Here is an 18,343-nt window from a genome sequence, read left to right as displayed (position 1 = left end):
TGAAAAAAGTGGGGTTGAAAAAAGTTGATGGCACCCACAAAAAACTGTTTTGAAGGACACAGCGCTTGGCTGCTGACTCAAAGGTCAGTGGTTTGAACCCACCTAGTGACTCCACAGGAGAAAGCTGGTGACCTGCTCCTGTAAAGAGGACAGCCCAGGAAACCCTGTGAGGCGGTTCTACCCTGTCCTACAGGGTCACTGTCAGTTGAAATTGACTCAGTGGCAATAGGCGTTTGGTTTTAATCATTTTAATGTGTAAGATTTGATTAGACCAGCCTATTAACCAGTCTATAAAACCAGGTGATATTCTCAATTGGTGAAGGTACCTATTAATCTCATCATTAACCAGATGTGTTACGGCAGCTGGTTACATAGGTGTTATGGATTGAATTGTGTCCCCCCAAAATGTGTGTCAACTTGACTAGGCCATGATTCCCAGTATTGTGTAGTTGTCCTCCATTTTGTGATCTGATGTGCCTTTCCTATGTGTTGTAAATCCTACCTCTGGGATGTTAATGAGGCAGGATTAGAGGCAGTTATGTTGATGGCATAGGATGCAATCTGCAGGACTAGGTTGTATCTTGAGTCAATCTCTTTTGAGATATAAAAGGGAAAAGCAAGCAGAGAGGAGAGGGATCTCATACCACCAAGGAAGAAGCACTGGGAGCAGAGCATGTCCTTTGGACCTGGGGTCTCTGTGCTGCTAAGCTCCTAGACCCAGGGGAAAATTGATGACGAGGACCTTCCCCCAGAGCCTACAGAGACAGAAAGCCTTCCCTGGGAGCTGGCACTCTGAAGTTGGACTTCTAGCCTTCTAGACTGTGAAAGAATAAATTTCTGTTCCTGAAAGCCATCCACTTGTGGTATTTCATGTGATAACTAAGACAACAGGTGTCACCCAGGTACACAGGTGTTTATAATTATATCAGGAGACTTGCATTCAGCCCCTGTACTAACAGGCGGCCTCCCTGATACCTCTCAGCCAGAAACGCTGAGGCTTTTGAAAATGAAATGCTAGTGGCCACTGTGGCTTTTGCTGCCTTGCTGGAAAATCCTTACAAAATAGAAATAGTAGCTGGATGTTTACCATTTGTCCCTCTTTACAAGAGTTTCATTTCCTGAGAGTCCGAGCACTGTCTTTGAGGGAAAAATATTTTAATTTAAATGTACTAAAGTGGACAGATATGTTTTGTGATTTCTGAGGTCATAAAGCAGTGGCCCAGGCCGTCTGTAAATCCATAAACGTATATGGCCGCTCCTCGTATTTCATCATGACCTATTTTTGTTTTAATTTCCTGTGCTGATATACAAGGATAATATTTCATATGAGGAATAGCTGGCACCTCACTACATGAATATTCTAATAAGTCTGAAAATATTAGCCATCCTTAAAAAACAAGCCACTTTAGTTCACAATTAATGTATTTTTCCTCCCCCTCCAGTTATAACAATCAATCCGCTTTTCCATATGCATGCGTACACCCTTGCCTGAACTTACTTCTTGTTTCCTGATAACTTTCTTTGCATTAACTATTTGCATATTGTACTATCCCAGCCTTAAATGCATATCCTTCTCACCGCGGAGCGGTGGCCTCTGTGACGCCATCCCTCTCCTCACCGCGGAGCGGTGGCCTCTGTGACGCCATCCCTCTCCTCACCGCGGAGCGGTGGCCTCTGTGACGCCATCCCTCTCCTCACCGCGGAGCGGTGGCCTCTGTGACGCCATCCCTCTCCTCACCGCGGAGCGGTGGCCTCTGTAACACTATCTTCTATGTTTACTGCTCAGTGTCTTCCTCCCAATTAGATATAAGCTCCATGTGTGCAGGGCTGTAGCTTGGTTCAACTTTTATCATAGTGTTTCTACACTGGAAGGGCTGAGTGAAACCCGCTGCCGTAGAGTTGACTCTTACTCGTGGCGGCCCCATGAGTGTCAGCACTGTGCTCCGTATGGTTTTCAGTGACTGATTTTTCAGCAGCAGATTGCCAGGCCTTTCTTCAAAGATGCCTCTGGGTGGACTTGCACCTTCAGCCTTTCCTTTAGCAGCTGAGCACATCAATCGTTTACACCACCTGGGTATCCTACCTGCATCAAGTTTCTCTAATTTACCCAGTTAGGAGTGCTTGGCCCTTTACCCCATTCCCAAACCAAGTGACCTTTGGGAACCAATGCAATAGAGCTTATTGGCCCAAAAATGCACAGCTAAGGAATCTAGTGAGCGTTCTACTAGACACAGTCAGGCTGTGGGACTTGGTCGGCTCTGCAAAACTGGTTTTGGATTAGCCGATCAAAGTTAAATGATTTGAGCTGCATGCGGAAATGTTTAATTGCTTGAAAATGTGTTTGTGTTACTTCAGTGTTCCTAAGGCTTAGTCACAGAAGAGAAGAAAGCCATTCCTGTAGACTTCCCAATGTCCTAGACCTCAGGCCAGGAGCCAAACTGACTCCAGGGGCTCCTTCCCCCGAGCTCCAAGGCAGCTTCAAAGGATGTAGACAGGAGGCACTTAGCTGAAGCACTTTTCTTATTTAGAGAAAACACCAATTCCATTTTCAAACCCCATCCACAGAGGTGTCTGCTCTCGCTGACCGTGGAGTCCCTAGTTAAGTGTGGTACAGACAGTTGAAGCACTCAGCTGCTAACCAAAAGGTTGGAGGTTCCAGTCCACCTAGAGGTGCCTCAGAAGAAAGGCTGGGTGTTCCACTTCTGAAAACCCTGTGGAGCAGGGTTCTACTCTGACACACATGCCCTAGTATTTAAAACTCTGGATCAAAGAGGGACAGGTTTTATTTATGGATGTGTGTGTGTATATATACATATGCATGTATGTGTTGTATCCACAAATGGAGACTGATTATTAACAATAGTTGGTTCTCTATGGGTCTTACAATGTGTAATGAAAGAAAGGTGGTGTGTTTTAGGATCTGTTACTGTGGCATAATTAGTAAGTGATTGTATATGTCTGTAAAATCACAGTAAAAAGGTACCTCCACTCACATGTGAATCATACTGAACCTTATTAGATACGTCCCAGGCTCAGTAACGTAAGCTCACCACCCTCAAATGAGGGTGGAATGCACGGCTAAATTAACACACTGGGTGGGACACTCTGCAGGCAGAGACAGTAAATTTTAACAGCACAACTGACTGCATGTAGTTCAACCTGCAAACACGCTGCTTGTAAAAATCTGCAGAAGACACACCCTGGTATGGGATGTGTTATAGCTTCTCACACGCGAAGATAGAAGGATCTACTTTCTCTACTTTGATTTAGCCACAAGCCCGGTGAAGCAAGGGCTCAGAAGCAGTTGAGGGACCATGGTGGGTAGCAGGGAACACAAAGGTAACAGACTCACCTCAGCCTGGATTCCCCCAGCACAGCCCATATATGGTATCAGGGGTCTACGAGATGGTGGTAATTAGAATGGGAAAGGAAAAACGGCACCCCAAGGCTCGTCTCTTTTTTTAAAACTACAGTAAATTTCTTTTGGGCCCATTTAGTTGCAGTTTTAGGATGCTGGAAATCTCTTTTCTACCCCCTTGGCAATGGTTTTGCATTTTGTAAAAATGATGAAAAAGGCCACGCTACTGTTATCTGCACAGACCTTTTTTTGTATGCTTTACTGTGTTCAAGAGTAATTCTCAGGGGTAGCTTGGGGAGAGGTATAGTTTAAAAAATTACACAGTTTTTCAGTTGCGTATTTATATTACGATTAATTAAATTGCAGTTGCTTCAATCTCTTTAATTAGAAACTTTACTGTGAGAATTCAAACATTAAATGTGATCTTTGTATGTTTATCAAAAAAGGTCCCAGGGTTAAAGAAGGAAAGCTGCACTGGGATAAGCAGGCATTAGTTGCGGACGTTGACAGGGGCCGCCCCGAGCCCTGTGCACTGTGGTGGTGGGCTGGCTGGCTCTGTGGTCGTAGTCCCTATGGCCGGACTCCTAGTTGGGCTTAAGGGTCTAGCGTGCGCCTAAGTTTAGGGACGTCGTGTTACTGGCAGAGAACTTTACTTTTGCTAGTAAGCAAGGCTGTTTTACCGTTTTACAGTTATGCCTAGGGCTGCTCTGGATTCCTGCTGTTGGCTGCCGTCCTGTCAGCCCCTGGCTCACGGTGGCCCTCCGTGCATGACAGGACCGGACCGTTGTGATTCACAGAGTTTTCACTGGCAGATTTTCAGAAGGAGGTCACCAGGCCTTTCTTCCCAGCCTGCCTTCATTGGGAAGGTCTGCTGAAACCTTTTCAGCGTCCTAGCAACACACAAGCTTCCACTGACAGGCGGGTGGTGGCTGTGAATAAGGTGCACTGGGTGGGAATGGAATCTGGGTCTCCCGCGTGGAAGAGAATTCTACCACCGAGCTAGCACTGCCCTCCTGCGTTTTGAATTAGAAGATAATCTGCCAACTGGGGAAGTCCATTGAAAACACAGCACTTCTAAAGGCACCTCGCAGATTTGTACACTGAACACAAGTATTTTACTATTAGGAGGGAGCCCTGGTAGCGCAGTGGTTAAGTGCTCCACTGCTAACTGAAAGGCTGGCAATTTGAACCCGCCAGCAGCTCCATGGAAGGAAGATGTGGCCGTCTGCTTCTGTAAAGATTTACGGCCTTGCAAACCCTGTGGGGCAGTTCTACCCTGTCCTATAGTGTCACTATGAGTCTGAATCGACTTGCCAGCAGTGGGTTTATTTGGGTTTATTACGATTAGGATTATTACTTCCTCAGGTGACTGACCGCTCAGTCATGTAAACCAGACAGAGACCAGGTGTGCTTTGCCCTCTCTCACACCTGTGTACTTAGCAGTCTCTAGCACATACTGGGGGAACAATAAACATTTGCTGAATGATGAAATGAATGAGTAAAACGACTGACACACCTTTGGTACCTATGAAAAAACATAGGGCCTGACATCAGGGGTTTGCTCTGCAAGCAGCCCCCAGCTCCTGGCACCCCAGGACGTCCCGAGTCTATTCTCTGGTAATTTTCCCAGGGAAACAGAACACACCCGCAGTCTTTGGTGCTCACTTTCCCTATGTTCCCTGGTCAAAGGTCTTCTGACTGACTTGAAAGAGACTCCTTTCCCAGAGTCCTGCATTTTGTTTACTCGTTATTGTGACTGGAGCGCTCCGACACAGGATTTCCAGACACAGGTGTGTCAGGAAACACCTAGGGAGAGGGGACACTGGCCTCTAGGTCTAGACCCCCACTCCACCCTCTCCCTCTCTCCCATGTGCTGTGGAGCACTGGCAGCTTCAGACTACCTCTGTTTTACTGTCAAGGTTCCAGACACACAGAGGGAACCTTGCTATAGGCCCTGGGGGGAACAGACATTTTGCATTCAGTTGCTGACTGAAAGGTTGGTGGTTCAAATCCACTCAGTCGCAGCAGGGAAGGAAGGCCTGGCGATCTGCTTCCATGCGATCGCAGCCACTGAAGACCCTGTGGCCACAGTTCTACTCTAACACACACGGGCACCGTGAGTCAGAAGCAACTCAACGGCAACGGGTTTTTTTGGTTATTTCCCCAGGAACCCCTGGGTGGAGCAAACGGTTAACATGGGCAGCTGCCAACTGAAAGGCTGGAGGTTCGAGTCTACCCAGAGACACCTCAGAAGAAAGGCCTGGCGACCTGCTTCTGAAAAACCAGCCACCGAAGGCTTCGTGGGGAGCAGCTCTGCCCTGACACGCGTGGGGTCGCTACGAGCCGGAGCTGACTCTACGGCAGGGGGCTCAAGGTACTATTTCTGAAAACCCGTTTAATCAGCTTTTCACTTCAGAACAACATTAACGTCGGGTCAGGCCCCTCCCTCACTGAGAGCAGGGTGCTGCCTCTACGAGCTGTAAAAAGCACGCTGTGTATGGCTCGCTGGTTTCACTGCTGCTGGAAAAAACATCCATCAACTGTTCTCGTCCGGCGGTGGGAGAGGAGAAATCCAGCACGTGAAGAGAGGCAGCGGGAAGGTCGACTGCGGAATCGATCAACAGCGATACAACGTGACGCACCCCGGTTTATCTCATCAGCTAAACTGTCCCGCAGGCATCTTAGAGGACAGGGAATTTCCGGAACAGTAGCAACAGTCCCCAAACTGTGCACACCCTGACAAACCATGAATCCTGCCATTTATCTTGGCTTTCTGGTTATTCAAGCTTAGGTTCTCTGTAAACGATCTCACGCCAAAACAGCGAGTATGAATAGGCAGACCTACTATGGTTTCAGAGGAAAATTTGGGTTGATGTTTGACGTTATTTGAGTTTTGTGAAAAGAAATGTGTAGCATGCCTGACAGAAAGGCTAGTTCTTAGATCAAAGAAATGAGAGGGCACGGAGTTGGAGGTCCAGTCCCAGCTGAGTGAGGGGACATGGAGTTGGAGGTCCAGTCCCAGCTGAGTGAGGGGACACAGGGTTGGAGGTCCAGTCCCAGGTGAGTGAGGGGACACAGGGTTGGAGGTCCAGTACCAGCTGAGTGAGGGGACACGGGGTTGGAGGTCCAGTCCCAGCTGAGTGAGGGGACACGGGGTTGGAGGTCCAGTCCCAGCTGAGTGAGGGGACACGGGGTTGGAGGTCCAGTCCCAGCTGAGTGAGGGGACACGGGGTTGAAGGTCCAGTCCCAGCTGAGTGAGGGGACACGGGGTTGGAGGTCCAGTCCCAGGTGAGTGAGGGGACACGGGGTTGAAGGTCCAGTCCCAGCTGAGTGAGGGGACACGGGGTTGGAGGTCCAGTCCCAGCTGAGTGAGGGGACACGGGGTTGGAGGTCCAGTCCCAGCTGAGTGAGGGGACACGGGGTTGGAGGTCCAGTCCCAGCTGAGTGAGGGGACACGGGGTTGAAGGTCCAGTCCCAGCTGAGTGAGGGGACACGGGGTTGGAGGTCCAGTCCCAGGTGAGTGAGGGGACACGGGGTTGAAGGTCCAGTCCCAGCTGAGTGAGGGGACACAGGGTTGGAGGTCCAGTCCCAGGTGAGTGAGGGGACACAGGGTTGGAGGTCCAGTCCCAGCTGAGTGAGGGGACACAGGGTTGGAGGTCCAGTCCCAGGTGAGTGAGGGGACACAGGGTTGGAGGTCCAGGCCCAGGTAATCGAGGGGACAGAAGGTTAGAGGTCCAGTCCCAGGAGGCCAGGAGAGTGTGGACCAGTCACTCATCCTGTCTGGGCCCAGCTCTAAGTGGGTAAAGTAAGAATTTGGTACCAGGTGATTTCTTTGGTCTCTGTATGCTAATCTATTCACCTGAGAGCTGGTGGTCCGCTCACTGCTGACCCCCAGCCTGGATTCACCTCATGCAGGGTTTGAAATGATGTAGGCAGTGTTTCAGTATTCCCCTGACTGTACAGCTTAAACTTCCGTTTACGCTCCTTAACTGTTGTTTCTGTAAGTTCCTTCAGCTCCATCCCAATATCGACTGTTACCTGGGTCTCTTCTCTCATCTCTCAGGTTCTGTATTGTTTTAACTAAAGGAACGGTGGATTTTAAATAGATGGTCACTTTGGAAATATAAAAGAATCCAGAGAAAGCACTTAACTTCAACTAGACCCTCTTTTGAGGCAGTATTTCTTTGTTTTCCTGGTCAGCTGCTATTATTATTTTTGAATTTTTGGTAGCTACTATTTCAAAACTTCCACATACCTAATACCTCCCTACTCTGGGCATATGACTGTACCCCAGGTTCTCAGGGAAAGCAGAAGCCTGAGCAGACCCCCTCAGCATCTTGTCAACATCCACTCCATTCCACAATAAATTCCCTTCTATCCTTCCTCCAGCCCCCCTAGAACTCTTAAAAACAAGAAGAGGAAGATAGGGCGAAGTCTGGGATATCAATTTAAAAAAAAAAACTTGTTACAAACATTATACTTAATGGAATGATAAAATCGTTCCCTCCAAAATCAGGACTACGACAAAATTGCTGGTCATCACCATTTCTAGTCAATGTTGTACTAGAAGCCTTGAGAGCGTAAGACACAGGAAAAGTGGCAAACGTATAAAGATGGAAAGGAAAGAAAATACCTCATCATTTGGAGCTGACCTGATTACCTGATAGAAAACCCAAGTGATTCTGTACACTTCTAGAACGAGGAAGAGCGTGCACGAGAGTACAAGATCAACATTTAAGATGCAGCAGCAACATTTAAACATTGTATTTTATATCTAAGCAATACAACACTAGAAGAAAAAAATTAGGAAAAATATGTATAACAACCTAGGAATAAATCTCATAGAACAGTGTGCAAGATCTAGAATTTTAAAATTTAAAAATGAAACCTTTTCAAAAAATGCTAAAGATGACATAAAAATAATAGAGAAATATACTGTGTTTATGGACAGAAAAAAATCAATATCAAAGATATTGATTCTCAAACTGATTCTACAGATTTAAAGTACTCCTAATCAAATTACTAGCAGGGCTTATCTTTGGGGAAAGTTTGCCAACATGATCCTAAAATTTATACAGAAAAGTAAAAGACTAAGGTGCCCCTCACAAAGAAGAACGAAGTGAGAGTACTTAGAATACCGGATTAAAATTGACTCTAAAGCTATAATAATTAAGACAGTGTCCCTGGGAGGTACAAACGGTTAACAGAGCTGCTAACAGAAAGGTCGAAGGCTTGATCCATCCAGGGGTGTCTTGGAAGAAAGTCCGGATAAACTAATTCAGAAAAATCGTCAATGAAAACCCTACAGAGCATAGCTCTGCTCTAAAACATGAGGGGTTGACTGGTTTTTTGTTTTTTGTGCCAGTCCAGGGAGAGACAATAGAGCAGTGGAACAGAGAGAAAGCCAAGGAATACGTACAACATATGTGGGAACTTTGCAACACTGATGACATTACACATCAGATTTTTCAATTCTTGTTGGGTGCTGTAGGGTCCATTGCGGCTTAGAGTGACCCCACGTGTTGCAGAGTAGAGCTGCCCCACAGGATCTCCTTGGCTGTAGTCTTTAGGGAAGCAGATTACCAGGTCTTTGTCCCACAGAGCTGCTGGGTAGGTTTGAACCACCAACCTTTTGGTTAGCAGCTAACTGATTAACTGTTGTACCACCAGCAAAATTGGTCATCCATATGGGAAAAGGAGCCTTGATGGTGCAATGGTTAAGAAGCGTGGCTGTTAACTGAAATGTCTGCAGTTCAAACCCACCAGCCACTCTGAGGGAGAAAGATACGGCAATCTGCTTCCGTAAAGATTACAGCCTTGGAAACTCTATGGGGCAGTTCTACTTTGTCCTGCAGGGTCGCTACAAGTCAGAATCGACTCAAGAGCAACATTTTTTTTTTTTTTAAATGGGAAAAAGTAAAGGAATTAGTTTACTATCTCACATATATGTAAAGATAAATTTCTAGGTTGACTAAGGATTTAAATGTGAAAAGCAACATTTCAAAACATCTATCTTTATGATAGACCCTGTTATGGGTTGAATTGTGTCCCCCAAAAATGGGTGTCAATATGTCTAGGCCGTGATTCCCAGTATTGTGTGATTGTCCACCATTTTGTTATCTGATGTGACTTTCCTATGTGTTGTAAATCCTACCTTTTAATGAAGCAAGATTAGAGGCAGTTATCTTAATGAGGTAGGACCCAATCTACAAGATTAGGTTGTATCTTGAGTCAATCTCTTTTGAGATATAAAAGAAAAGTGAGTGGAGAGATGGGAGGACCTCATACCAACAAGAAAGTAGAGCCTGGAGTAGGGCATGTCCTTTGGACCTGGGGTCCCTGCACTGAGAAACTCCTAGACCAGGGGAAGATTGATGACAAGGACCTTCCTCCAGAGCCAACAGAGAGAAACCTTCCCCTGGAGCTGACGCCCTGAATTTGGACTTGTGGCCTACTAGACTGTGAGAGGATAAATCTGTTTGTTAAAGCCATCCACTTGTGGTAATTCTGTTATAGCAGCTCTAGATAACTATAAGATAGGTCCCTAGGTGATGCAAGTGGTTTGTGCTTGACTGCTAACCTAAAGGTTGGTGGTTTGAATCCACCCAGTGGTACTGTGGAAGATAGGCCTGGCTATCTGCTTTTGTAGAGGTAACAGCCAAGAAATTCCTGTGGAGTAGTTATACTCTGTAGCACATGGGGTTGCAATCAACTCAATGGCAACTAACATCTTCATGACTAGGAGTAGAAAGGAATTTCTAAATATAAAGGATGAAACCATAAATGCCATATTTTTAACACAAATAACACCTGCCGTCTGTTTGTTATGAGTTGGAATCGACTCTATGGCACTGGGTTTGGTTTGGTTTTGGTTTTCTGTTTGCCAACCGTATGCCCTCTCCCAGTGAGATCTTTTTGTAAGCATGCTCAGCTAATTTTTTTGGAACAACATGTAAAACAAATTGGCATAGAGCCACTTATGAAAATACCTCACGAGGGGAGACGGTGAGGTTGGCAAACAAAAGTAGAAGGTGTGCGTTATTTGGGTAAAATAACGTGCAATTGATCGATTTAACCATAAAAAGGTTAAGAAATCTGTTCATTAAAAGTATCGAAAAGAAAAGATAAAGGATATTTTCAGACCACATAAGCAACAAAGGATCAGTGTAAACCACGTATAAAGAACTGGTAAAATTCAGTAGGAACGAGACGCAGCATGTTACCGTTAGGGTAAAATGGGAGAAGAGGATACAGGGCCTCCCTGTACTTTTTGTTTTGTTTTCCAGCAACTTTCTGTGAATCTATCATTATTTCAAAGTGTAAAAGTTCTTTTAAAAAGTCAATAGATATGAATGTTTCACAGAAATAGTCTTAATTTAAATAACTTTTTTTATAATTTCTGACCACAGAGCACAAAGCAGTAGGAACCAGAGTGAACGACAAGGAAACAGCATGATTCGTGTTCATCCTGCTCTTTGAAAAATGCCCCCGTCCAACAGCTGGACTTACATATTTTGTATTCAGAAAATGAAACGTAAAGGCCCTCACAAATCATGAACTGATTTAAATGTCTTCAAACTTTGCTAGAAAAACTGAACAACCAGTTTATTTTCCCATTTTGGCTTTCTGCTAGGCATGTGAAATAATGGGGAAATGCTGCTCAAGTCACTGTTTATGCAGGGTTAACGTGAGTAAACCTGGCTCAGTGTCTCCCGTGTGGCCTTTCTAAGGAAAAGGCAAGAAGCAAATCTCTGAACAAAAGTTTGAAACACTTTTGAAAACAGGACACAGACTTTATAGCAGACGTTTAGGGCAGAGCTGAAAATGTTAACTTCCTTAGACTGACTGCACTATTACCATCTTTCTGGTTTCTGGGGTCTACAGTGGTGGTCCCTACTACATGCTTCAAGTGGGTTGGCCAGCACACGTAACAACCAAGAGTAGCCTTTTTGTTAACTGCTGTCAGTTCAGCTCCGACTTACAGCGGCCTCACGTGTAATGGAACAAGTTGCTGCCCAGTCCTGCACCCTCTTCATGACCCTTGGCATGTCTGAGTCCATTGCTGTGGCTACTGTGTCAATCCATCTCATTTTCACTGACCCTCTACTTCACCAACCATGACGTCCTCTTCTAGAGCTTGGTTTTCCCTGATGGAGTGTCTGTAGTAAGGAGCTGAAGTCTTGTCATGCTCACTTCTAAGGAGCGTTCTGGTTGTACTTCTTCTAAGACTGATTTTTTCATTCTTCTGGCAGTCCACAGTATATACAAAGTTTTTTGCCAACACCACAGTTTGAACACACCAATTCTTCTTCTGTCTTCCTTTTTCATTGCTTATGAGGCAAATGAAAAGACCGTGGCTTGGGTCAGATACACCTTATTCATCAAAGTGACTGAAGGATAGCCTTAGGAGTCTGAATGCTTCTGAGAACTCCTTCTCCCTCTTACATGGCAAGAAACCTTGTAGTGCAGTTATTAAGGACATGGATTTTGCAGTCAGGTGGGACCAAGTCTGAATTTTGTTTTTACCATTTACTAGCTGTGTGATCTTGCTCAACTGCCTTAATAACAGTGCTAGGTAGGAACATTTCTGCCACCTAAAACAATGCTTGACACAAGTGAGACACTCAGTAAATACTGACTGACTGTAAGTCACAGCAATCACACCCAAATAATTGTTTTTGGTGGGCAAGGGGGCCTTTGGAGCATTCTTCTGGCACCTGAAAGCTTCCATGGCTCTACCTGGCACAGGGACTTTTTTTTCTTCCTGCCAGCATTCATTCAGGAGCCCTAGTGACACAGTGGTTAAGAGCTCAGCTGCTAATCAAAAGGTTGGCTGATTAAATCCACCAGCCACTCCTTGGAGACCCTATGGGGCAGTTCTGCTCTGTCTATAGGGTCACTAGGAGTTGGAATAGACTCAACTGCAATGGGTTTTTTTTTTTTTTTAAAGATTCATTCACTAATTTCTAAAAAGGCAAAATTATAAGTGGTATTACTTAGTAGTCATATTTCTAAAGGCAAAATTGTAAACAATGTTATTTAGTAATGGCATATTTCTAAAAAGGCAAAATTATAAGTGATGTTATTTGGTAATTAACACTTTTCCAAAAACATCCTTTATCAGAAAAGGATTCTCCTTTCTCTCCTTAAGGCAAATATTAGTTTCTAGGTGAGAGCTGAGGGGGAGAGCTGTTCAGGCTTCTTTCCTATTATGTTCGTGGATAAATATTGAAATACATGAGCTTTAACTGTGAAAATCTGCTACTCTAGGAAAATGAGGTGTAATTACATAGTGGAACAAAACAAAAAGGGAAATAGGAGCACAGATTTGCTGATTTACTATCTCGCCTTCCCTCCCACTGGAATCAATTTATGGTGGGTAGAGAGGATGAAGACAGCTGGAGAAACAATACTTTGTTGACACAAATTATAAAGAAAGGAACTCCCTTCAAGTTTGAGGAACTGAGCCAAGGGAGAAAATTACAGTGAGGTACTGTATTTATTCTGCACGGTAACAGTGCTGATGTAATTGTCTGAGTTTTCAAAAGTCCCTACTAAAATAGGAGCATTAAGAGCTGCCTTTATGCCTAAATATTGTTAAATGCTTAGGAAAAGTCCCCAAAGGCAGCTGCCCGTTTTGCCTAAAAGTCCCGTAAAGAACTGCTGAGCAGCTGGGAGATGCCTTTCCTTACTGTGAGAGCAAGGAAGGACTCATGCTGTTACAGATACTGGATACTTGAATGATGGTACGCTCAAGAAAATTATGCTTGAATCCAGGAAAAAAAAAAAAAGGCTACGGGAAGCAAACTGTTCATTACTTAAAACAAAAAGAATGTGTTTCTGGCTAGAAATGGAATACTGGCAAGGTATTTGGTAGAAAATATGAAAACTAGATAAAATCTTAAAATCAAATTTGGGGGTGTGGGCTTAACTTTATCCAAAGAACTTCATTTTTGTCCTTGGTTCCTAAGTTCCAGGTTATGCTAACGAGGTGACTCAGGCGGGAAAGATCCTCTCGATATCAGCTGACCTCAGGGGAGTGGGTTGATTCAGTCAATGAAGCTACATAACGAAGCTCCAACAAAGGTTTTGGACGTGGAGGCTCCAGGGGCTTCCTGGTTGGTGACAGACATCAATGCAAAGGAGGGAGGGATAGTGCGTCCCTTTCTGGGACATGGAGGTTCCACGTTAAGAGCCCTCCCAGTCCTTGCCTTATATGCCTATTCATCTAGCCTTTTCCTATAATAAAACTGTAATTGTAGGTACAATGCTTTCCGGAATTCTGCGAGTTGTTCTAGTGAATTACCGAACCTGAGGAAGTGGTGGGAGACGGCAGGTCAGAAGTGAGGGACTAGGGGCCCTGAGCTTATGGCTGTTATCCTGACGGGGTAGAATTTGTAGCCAGCAGGTGAGAAGTGAGGGGGGCCATGGGGACTCCCACACTTATGGCTGGTGTCTGAAGAACTGTGCCCTTTAACCTGTGAGGAGAGCCCTCGCTTCAGGTGGTTGGGTCAGAGTGCTGTATGTGCAGCTGGTGTCAGAACAGAATGGAACTGATTTGACTGATCCTTACAGTTTTCTGTGAGAAGTACAATTAGATTTTCCCAGAAGAGGCTGGGGGAGGAGAAACCACCCAGAGAGACGTTGGGGGAGGAGAAACCACCCAGATGGATGTGCCATCTTTCTGGGAGCCATACTGAGATGATGAGGATATTGGGATATTCCCCTGGGAGCTAGTTGAGAAGACTTTCTCAGGATTAGGACCTGTATACCAGTGCACAAACAGCATGTTAAAAAAGCAAAAAGCAAACAAGGGTTTTTATCGTGACAGGCTACATATTACTACTTTATAACCGTAACTCTGAGGATGGAAAATATTTTCCACTGGAAAGTAGACATGGAAATGCTTCGTTTAATCAAGAGAACCTTTAAAAGGTGAGAGAAGAGAAAAGCTAGAGATCTGGAAGATGGGAGACACACATAAAACCAGTGGGGCTGAATCCAATAACAAGTAGGAGATTTCAAAGCCGTTTAGAGCAAAGAAAAGCCTGTGGATTCCTGCCTGGAAAATTGAATGTAGCGTCAGGTTCCTGACTCTTACTTGGCTTTTCATCCGCCATCAAGGAAAAGTGTCTTGGGTGTTGTGTATGGGAAACTGAGCTCAAGACACGGGAGGGACTGGAGTTCTGTTGGCTGGATGCGGATCACTGAAAGAACTTCCGGCGATTACTCTTCAGCAGTGGTTTGCTTTTCAGAGACAACAGTTTTATTGTCAAGAATAAAATGGTGAAATGGGGGCTAAATGATTATACAGACAGATGGATTTAGGGAAGTTGAATCATCTTTCCCAAAGAGTATCCATCGGTGGCTCTTTACAAAGGCCTAAAACTGAGTGTCGTACGATCCTGTCCTTGGGGTTGCCCTGTTCAGCTTGTATCACCGTGTTGGAATGAAACCAGCAGGGTTAATCAGATTTGTGGAGGAAGGAGGTAAACTGGTAGAGGATCACATTTCACAAAAATCCTTCACAAAGATCCTGAAGGGTTAAAGTTTCAAGCCAAAAGCAATAAGAGGACTGTATACTGTAAAAGGATGAATTTTCTGGCATGTGGATTATCTTAATAAAGCTGCCATATAAAACAAAACAAAGGAGAAAAAAGCAATGGGAAAAAAGTTTAACTTGAAAAAATGTAAACCCTCATAAAACCAAAAAACCAAACCCATTGCATGGAGTCAATCCTGACTCATAGCGACCCCATAGGACAGAGCAGAACTGCCCCATAGGGCTTCCAAGGAGCACCTGGTGGATTTGAACTGCTGACCTTTTGGTTAGCAGCTGTAGCAATTAACCACTGTGCCACCAGGGCTTCCGTAAAGCCTCATATTTGGGTTAAGAAACACTGGATGGGGAACACATGGTTAAGTTTGCAGCTGATAGCCAGAAGGCTGGCATTCGAACCCACCAGCTGCTCTTCAGGAGAAAGATGTGGTGATCTGCTTCTGTAAAAATGACAGCCTAGGAAACCCTATGGGGCAGTTCTACTCTGTGCTGTAGGGTCGCTGTGAGTCGGAATCGACTTGATGGCACAACAGCTACTTGGTTTGAGTAGAATATGAGCCTCGGTATTGGCCAGCAGCATGGTCTATTGGAGTCTTAGCTTCCTTGAGGGGCTCACTCACCCCTGGGTCCCCAACACCTAACACAATGCCAGACACAGAGTCGATGCCTAATAAACATTCATTAAATAAATATGCTGCTTAAAACAAGACAAGAAGACCAACAAAAAACCCGAACACCTAACACCACCTAAACCTACAAGAGCTTAAGCAATACTAATTTCTTTGGAAATTCAGGAATTTAACGTATATATAGAAAAAAAGAATGGAATAAACAACAGAATGCTAAAAGTGCTTTTCTTTAGGTGCGAGGATAATGGGAGAATTGTGATGTTATTTATATTTTTGTCTATTTTTCTTGTGTTCTGTCATTGTACTGGGTCTGCTGAGTTGACCCCAACTCATGGTGCCCCCATGAGTACCCGAGTAGAACTGTGCTCATAGGGTGTGCAGTGGCTGATTTCTCAGTACTAGATTGCCAGGCCTTTCTTCCAAGGCACCTCTGGGTGGCCTTGAACCTCTAACCTTTTGGCTAGCAGCCAAGTGTATTAACTGCACCACCCAGGGACTCCTCTGCCATTGCAGGATAGGAAACACAATTTCTCTGTTCTCCCATAGAGAAGTTGTTCGAACGATACCCAATATAGTGAAACACTGAGCTGCTTGAAAAAAAATTTGTATCATTTCTATTTTTTCAGGTACATGTCTTTTCTCTCGGTCTAAGCTGTAGGACCCTTGATTGCAGAGAAAAAAGTGTTTGATGCTAATGACAATGACAAGTTCAACCACCCTCTCTTGAAAACTGAAGTAGGGAAAACGGGACAACTTTATTCCCAGGCCCGACTCTTAGCGACACTGCAGGACAGACTAGCCTGCCCCGTCCCTAATTTGATATACTATCTCTAAGAAAAGATGCTTGACTCGAAATAAAAAACAAGAAAAGAGTGAACACCGTGACTCAGTTTGGGTTGTATGCTCATTCTGTAGGTCTCCTCTTTTCTAGTTCTTGGTGGTGGCGAGGAAAAGCACTTTCCCTGAGTGCTCACGTTTCTCTCAGTGCCTCTGACGGGTCATTTAGCTGATGTTAGCCAGGGCCCGTGGGGAGACCATCACCCTGACTGAAGTTCTGCCTCACAGCAGGGTTTCATCTCTGATTCTAGCAGTTAACAGGAATCACTGAGCAATAAACAGATGAAAAACAAAGACCACCCATTTAGCAAGGCACCTGCCACAAGAAAGTGGAAAAATCTACTAAGGTCTTATGTCTGGACAGACAGCCTTCGAAGGAATTGGCTGTTTATCTTCCATAGTTGCTGCAGCTTCTGGGCCACAGAATGCCCATTGTTTTTAGCTGCCCTTGAGTCAGCCCCAAACTCATGTGACCCCATGCATAACAGAACAAAATACTGCCCGGTCCTGCGCCATCCCCATCACTGGCTGCAGATTGGAACACTGTGAGCCACTGGGTTTACACTGGCTGATTTTTTGGAATTAGATCGCCAGGCCTTTCTTCCTAGTCTTAGTCTGGAAGTGTTGCTAAAAACTGTTCAGCATGATAACAACATGCAGGCTTCTACTGACAAATGGGTGGTGGCTGAGCTCGAGGGGCACTGGCTGGAAATCGAAACCCAGTCTCCCACATGGGAGGTGAGAATCCTACCCCCGAGCCACCAGTGTCTTCAGAGGCTGCCTGGACAAAACATATTCCCTGGGCCCCAGGAATTAGTAATAGAGCTTGTATTTCTACCACAGCCATGAAGAAGACCCAGAAGTTAGCAATCACCATCTCTAACCTTGGAGGACCTCCCTGTGTAGGTTGTAAGCTTGTCTAGGAGGACATGGGAAATAACCATAAAATAAGGCAAACCCACAGCCAGCCAACCAATCCTAGGTCATCTTCTGAAACAGTTTCATTCCTCTGATTTGCGTCATTTTTTAAGACCCGGCTCTTCTCAGCCCTAGGCAAGGGTTTGGCCAGGGGACTGCCTTTGGCCGATTGCATTTGGGTGGAAAGAACCGTCAGGTAGGTCAGAGCCAGACCAGCTAGCAGGCTGAGTGTTCACTGCCTCAGAGAACATGCCAGTATAAGGCCCACAGATCCTGCAGGAGGGAAGGACAGCCTCGCACAGCTGCTGAGGAAACAAGCCCGGCTCTGGATTAGCCAAATGATAGCAGATCTGCAGCTGTGTGTTATTGAACCACCGAGCTTTGAGGGCCTGTGAAACACAGCATTGTTGTGGCAATAGCTGACTGATGGTGCAAAACAGGGATTCCAGTCCCAGCTTGCAGGCTGTAAGTGAACGCAGATCCTATCTAGGCTGTTTTCTGCTTACAGGCACGCCCACAGGTGGAACTCCACCTGTGCTTTTAGGTACCCCCTCCATTGCCTTTGGAGTCCTGGTGGTATAGTGGTTATGTGCTCCTCTGCTAACCAAAAGGTCGGCGGTTCAAACCCACAGCCGCTCTGTGGTAGAAAGACATGGCAGTCCGCTTCTGTAAAGATTACAGCCTTGGTGGCTACTACTGATGACTGCCTGGACAGGGAACATAACAGAATCCCTGATGGAGCAGAACAGTGGGGTGCAGACCTCAAATCCTCATAAAAAGACCAGACTTAATGGTCTGACTGACACCAGAAGGACCTCGGAGGTCATGGTCCCCTGACCCTCCGTTAGCCCAAGACTGGAACCATTCCCGCAGCCAACTCTTCAGACAGGGATTGGACTGGAATATGGGATGGAAAATGTTACTGATGAGGAGTGAGCTTCTTGGCTCAAAGAGACACATGAGACTATGTGGGCAGCTCCTGTCTGGAGGTGAGATCAGAAGGCAGAGGGGGACAGGAACAGGCTGAATGGACACAGGGAA

At 45.4% G+C, this 18,343-nt stretch overlaps 2 protein-coding genes across 15 annotated transcripts in view; both read right to left on the bottom strand.

Moving 5' to 3' along the window:
* TPK1 (thiamin pyrophosphokinase 1) overlaps nt 1-18,343 on the bottom strand; it is a 318,478-nt gene that overhangs the window by 21,481 nt on the left and 278,654 nt on the right. The window lies entirely within an intron of this gene.
* LOC126082019 (uncharacterized) lies at nt 1,769-8,195 on the bottom strand. 6 transcript variants are annotated; one of them, XM_049894315.1, is made up of 4 exons: nt 6,989-8,195; nt 6,685-6,950; nt 6,483-6,646; nt 1,769-6,444 (listed from the first exon to the last, which is right to left on the bottom strand). In XM_049894315.1, the coding sequence occupies exons 1-4, from the start codon at nt 7,131-7,133 to the stop codon at nt 6,015-6,017; spliced, it is 1,005 nt and encodes a 334-aa protein (XP_049750272.1). In that variant the 5' UTR covers nt 7,134-8,195; the 3' UTR covers nt 1,769-6,014. The 6 variants fall into 6 exon arrangements, with proteins under 6 accessions (XP_049750272.1, XP_049750275.1, XP_049750271.1 ...); XM_049894318.1 differs by having other exon boundaries at nt 6,483-6,786; nt 6,825-6,950; XM_049894314.1 differs by having other exon boundaries at nt 6,521-6,646; nt 6,685-8,195.

The sequence above is a fragment of the Elephas maximus genome, chromosome 8 (genome assembly GCF_024166365.1).
Source record: "Elephas maximus indicus isolate mEleMax1 chromosome 8, mEleMax1 primary haplotype, whole genome shotgun sequence".
NCBI classification, from domain to species: domain Eukaryota; kingdom Metazoa; phylum Chordata; class Mammalia; order Proboscidea; family Elephantidae; genus Elephas; species Elephas maximus.
The sequence above is the reverse complement of the archived record's forward strand: the minus strand, read 5'-3'. Positions and strand labels throughout refer to the sequence as shown.

Bases quoted from the DNA above. Each gene is read 5' to 3' on its own strand.
- LOC126082019 (XM_049894314.1), bottom strand. From the start codon at position 7,133: ATGAGTGACTGGTCCACACTCTCCTGGCCTCCTGGGACTGGACCTCTA. The intron at 6,647-6,684 runs CTGGGACTGGAC...CCCCTCACTCAC, and splicing joins CCCCGTGTCCCCTCACTCAG to CTGGGACTGGACCTCCAACC. The intron at 6,445-6,520 runs CTCCAACCCCGT...CTGGTACTGGAC, and splicing joins TCACTCAGCTGGGACTGGAC to CTCCAACCCTGTGTCCCCTC.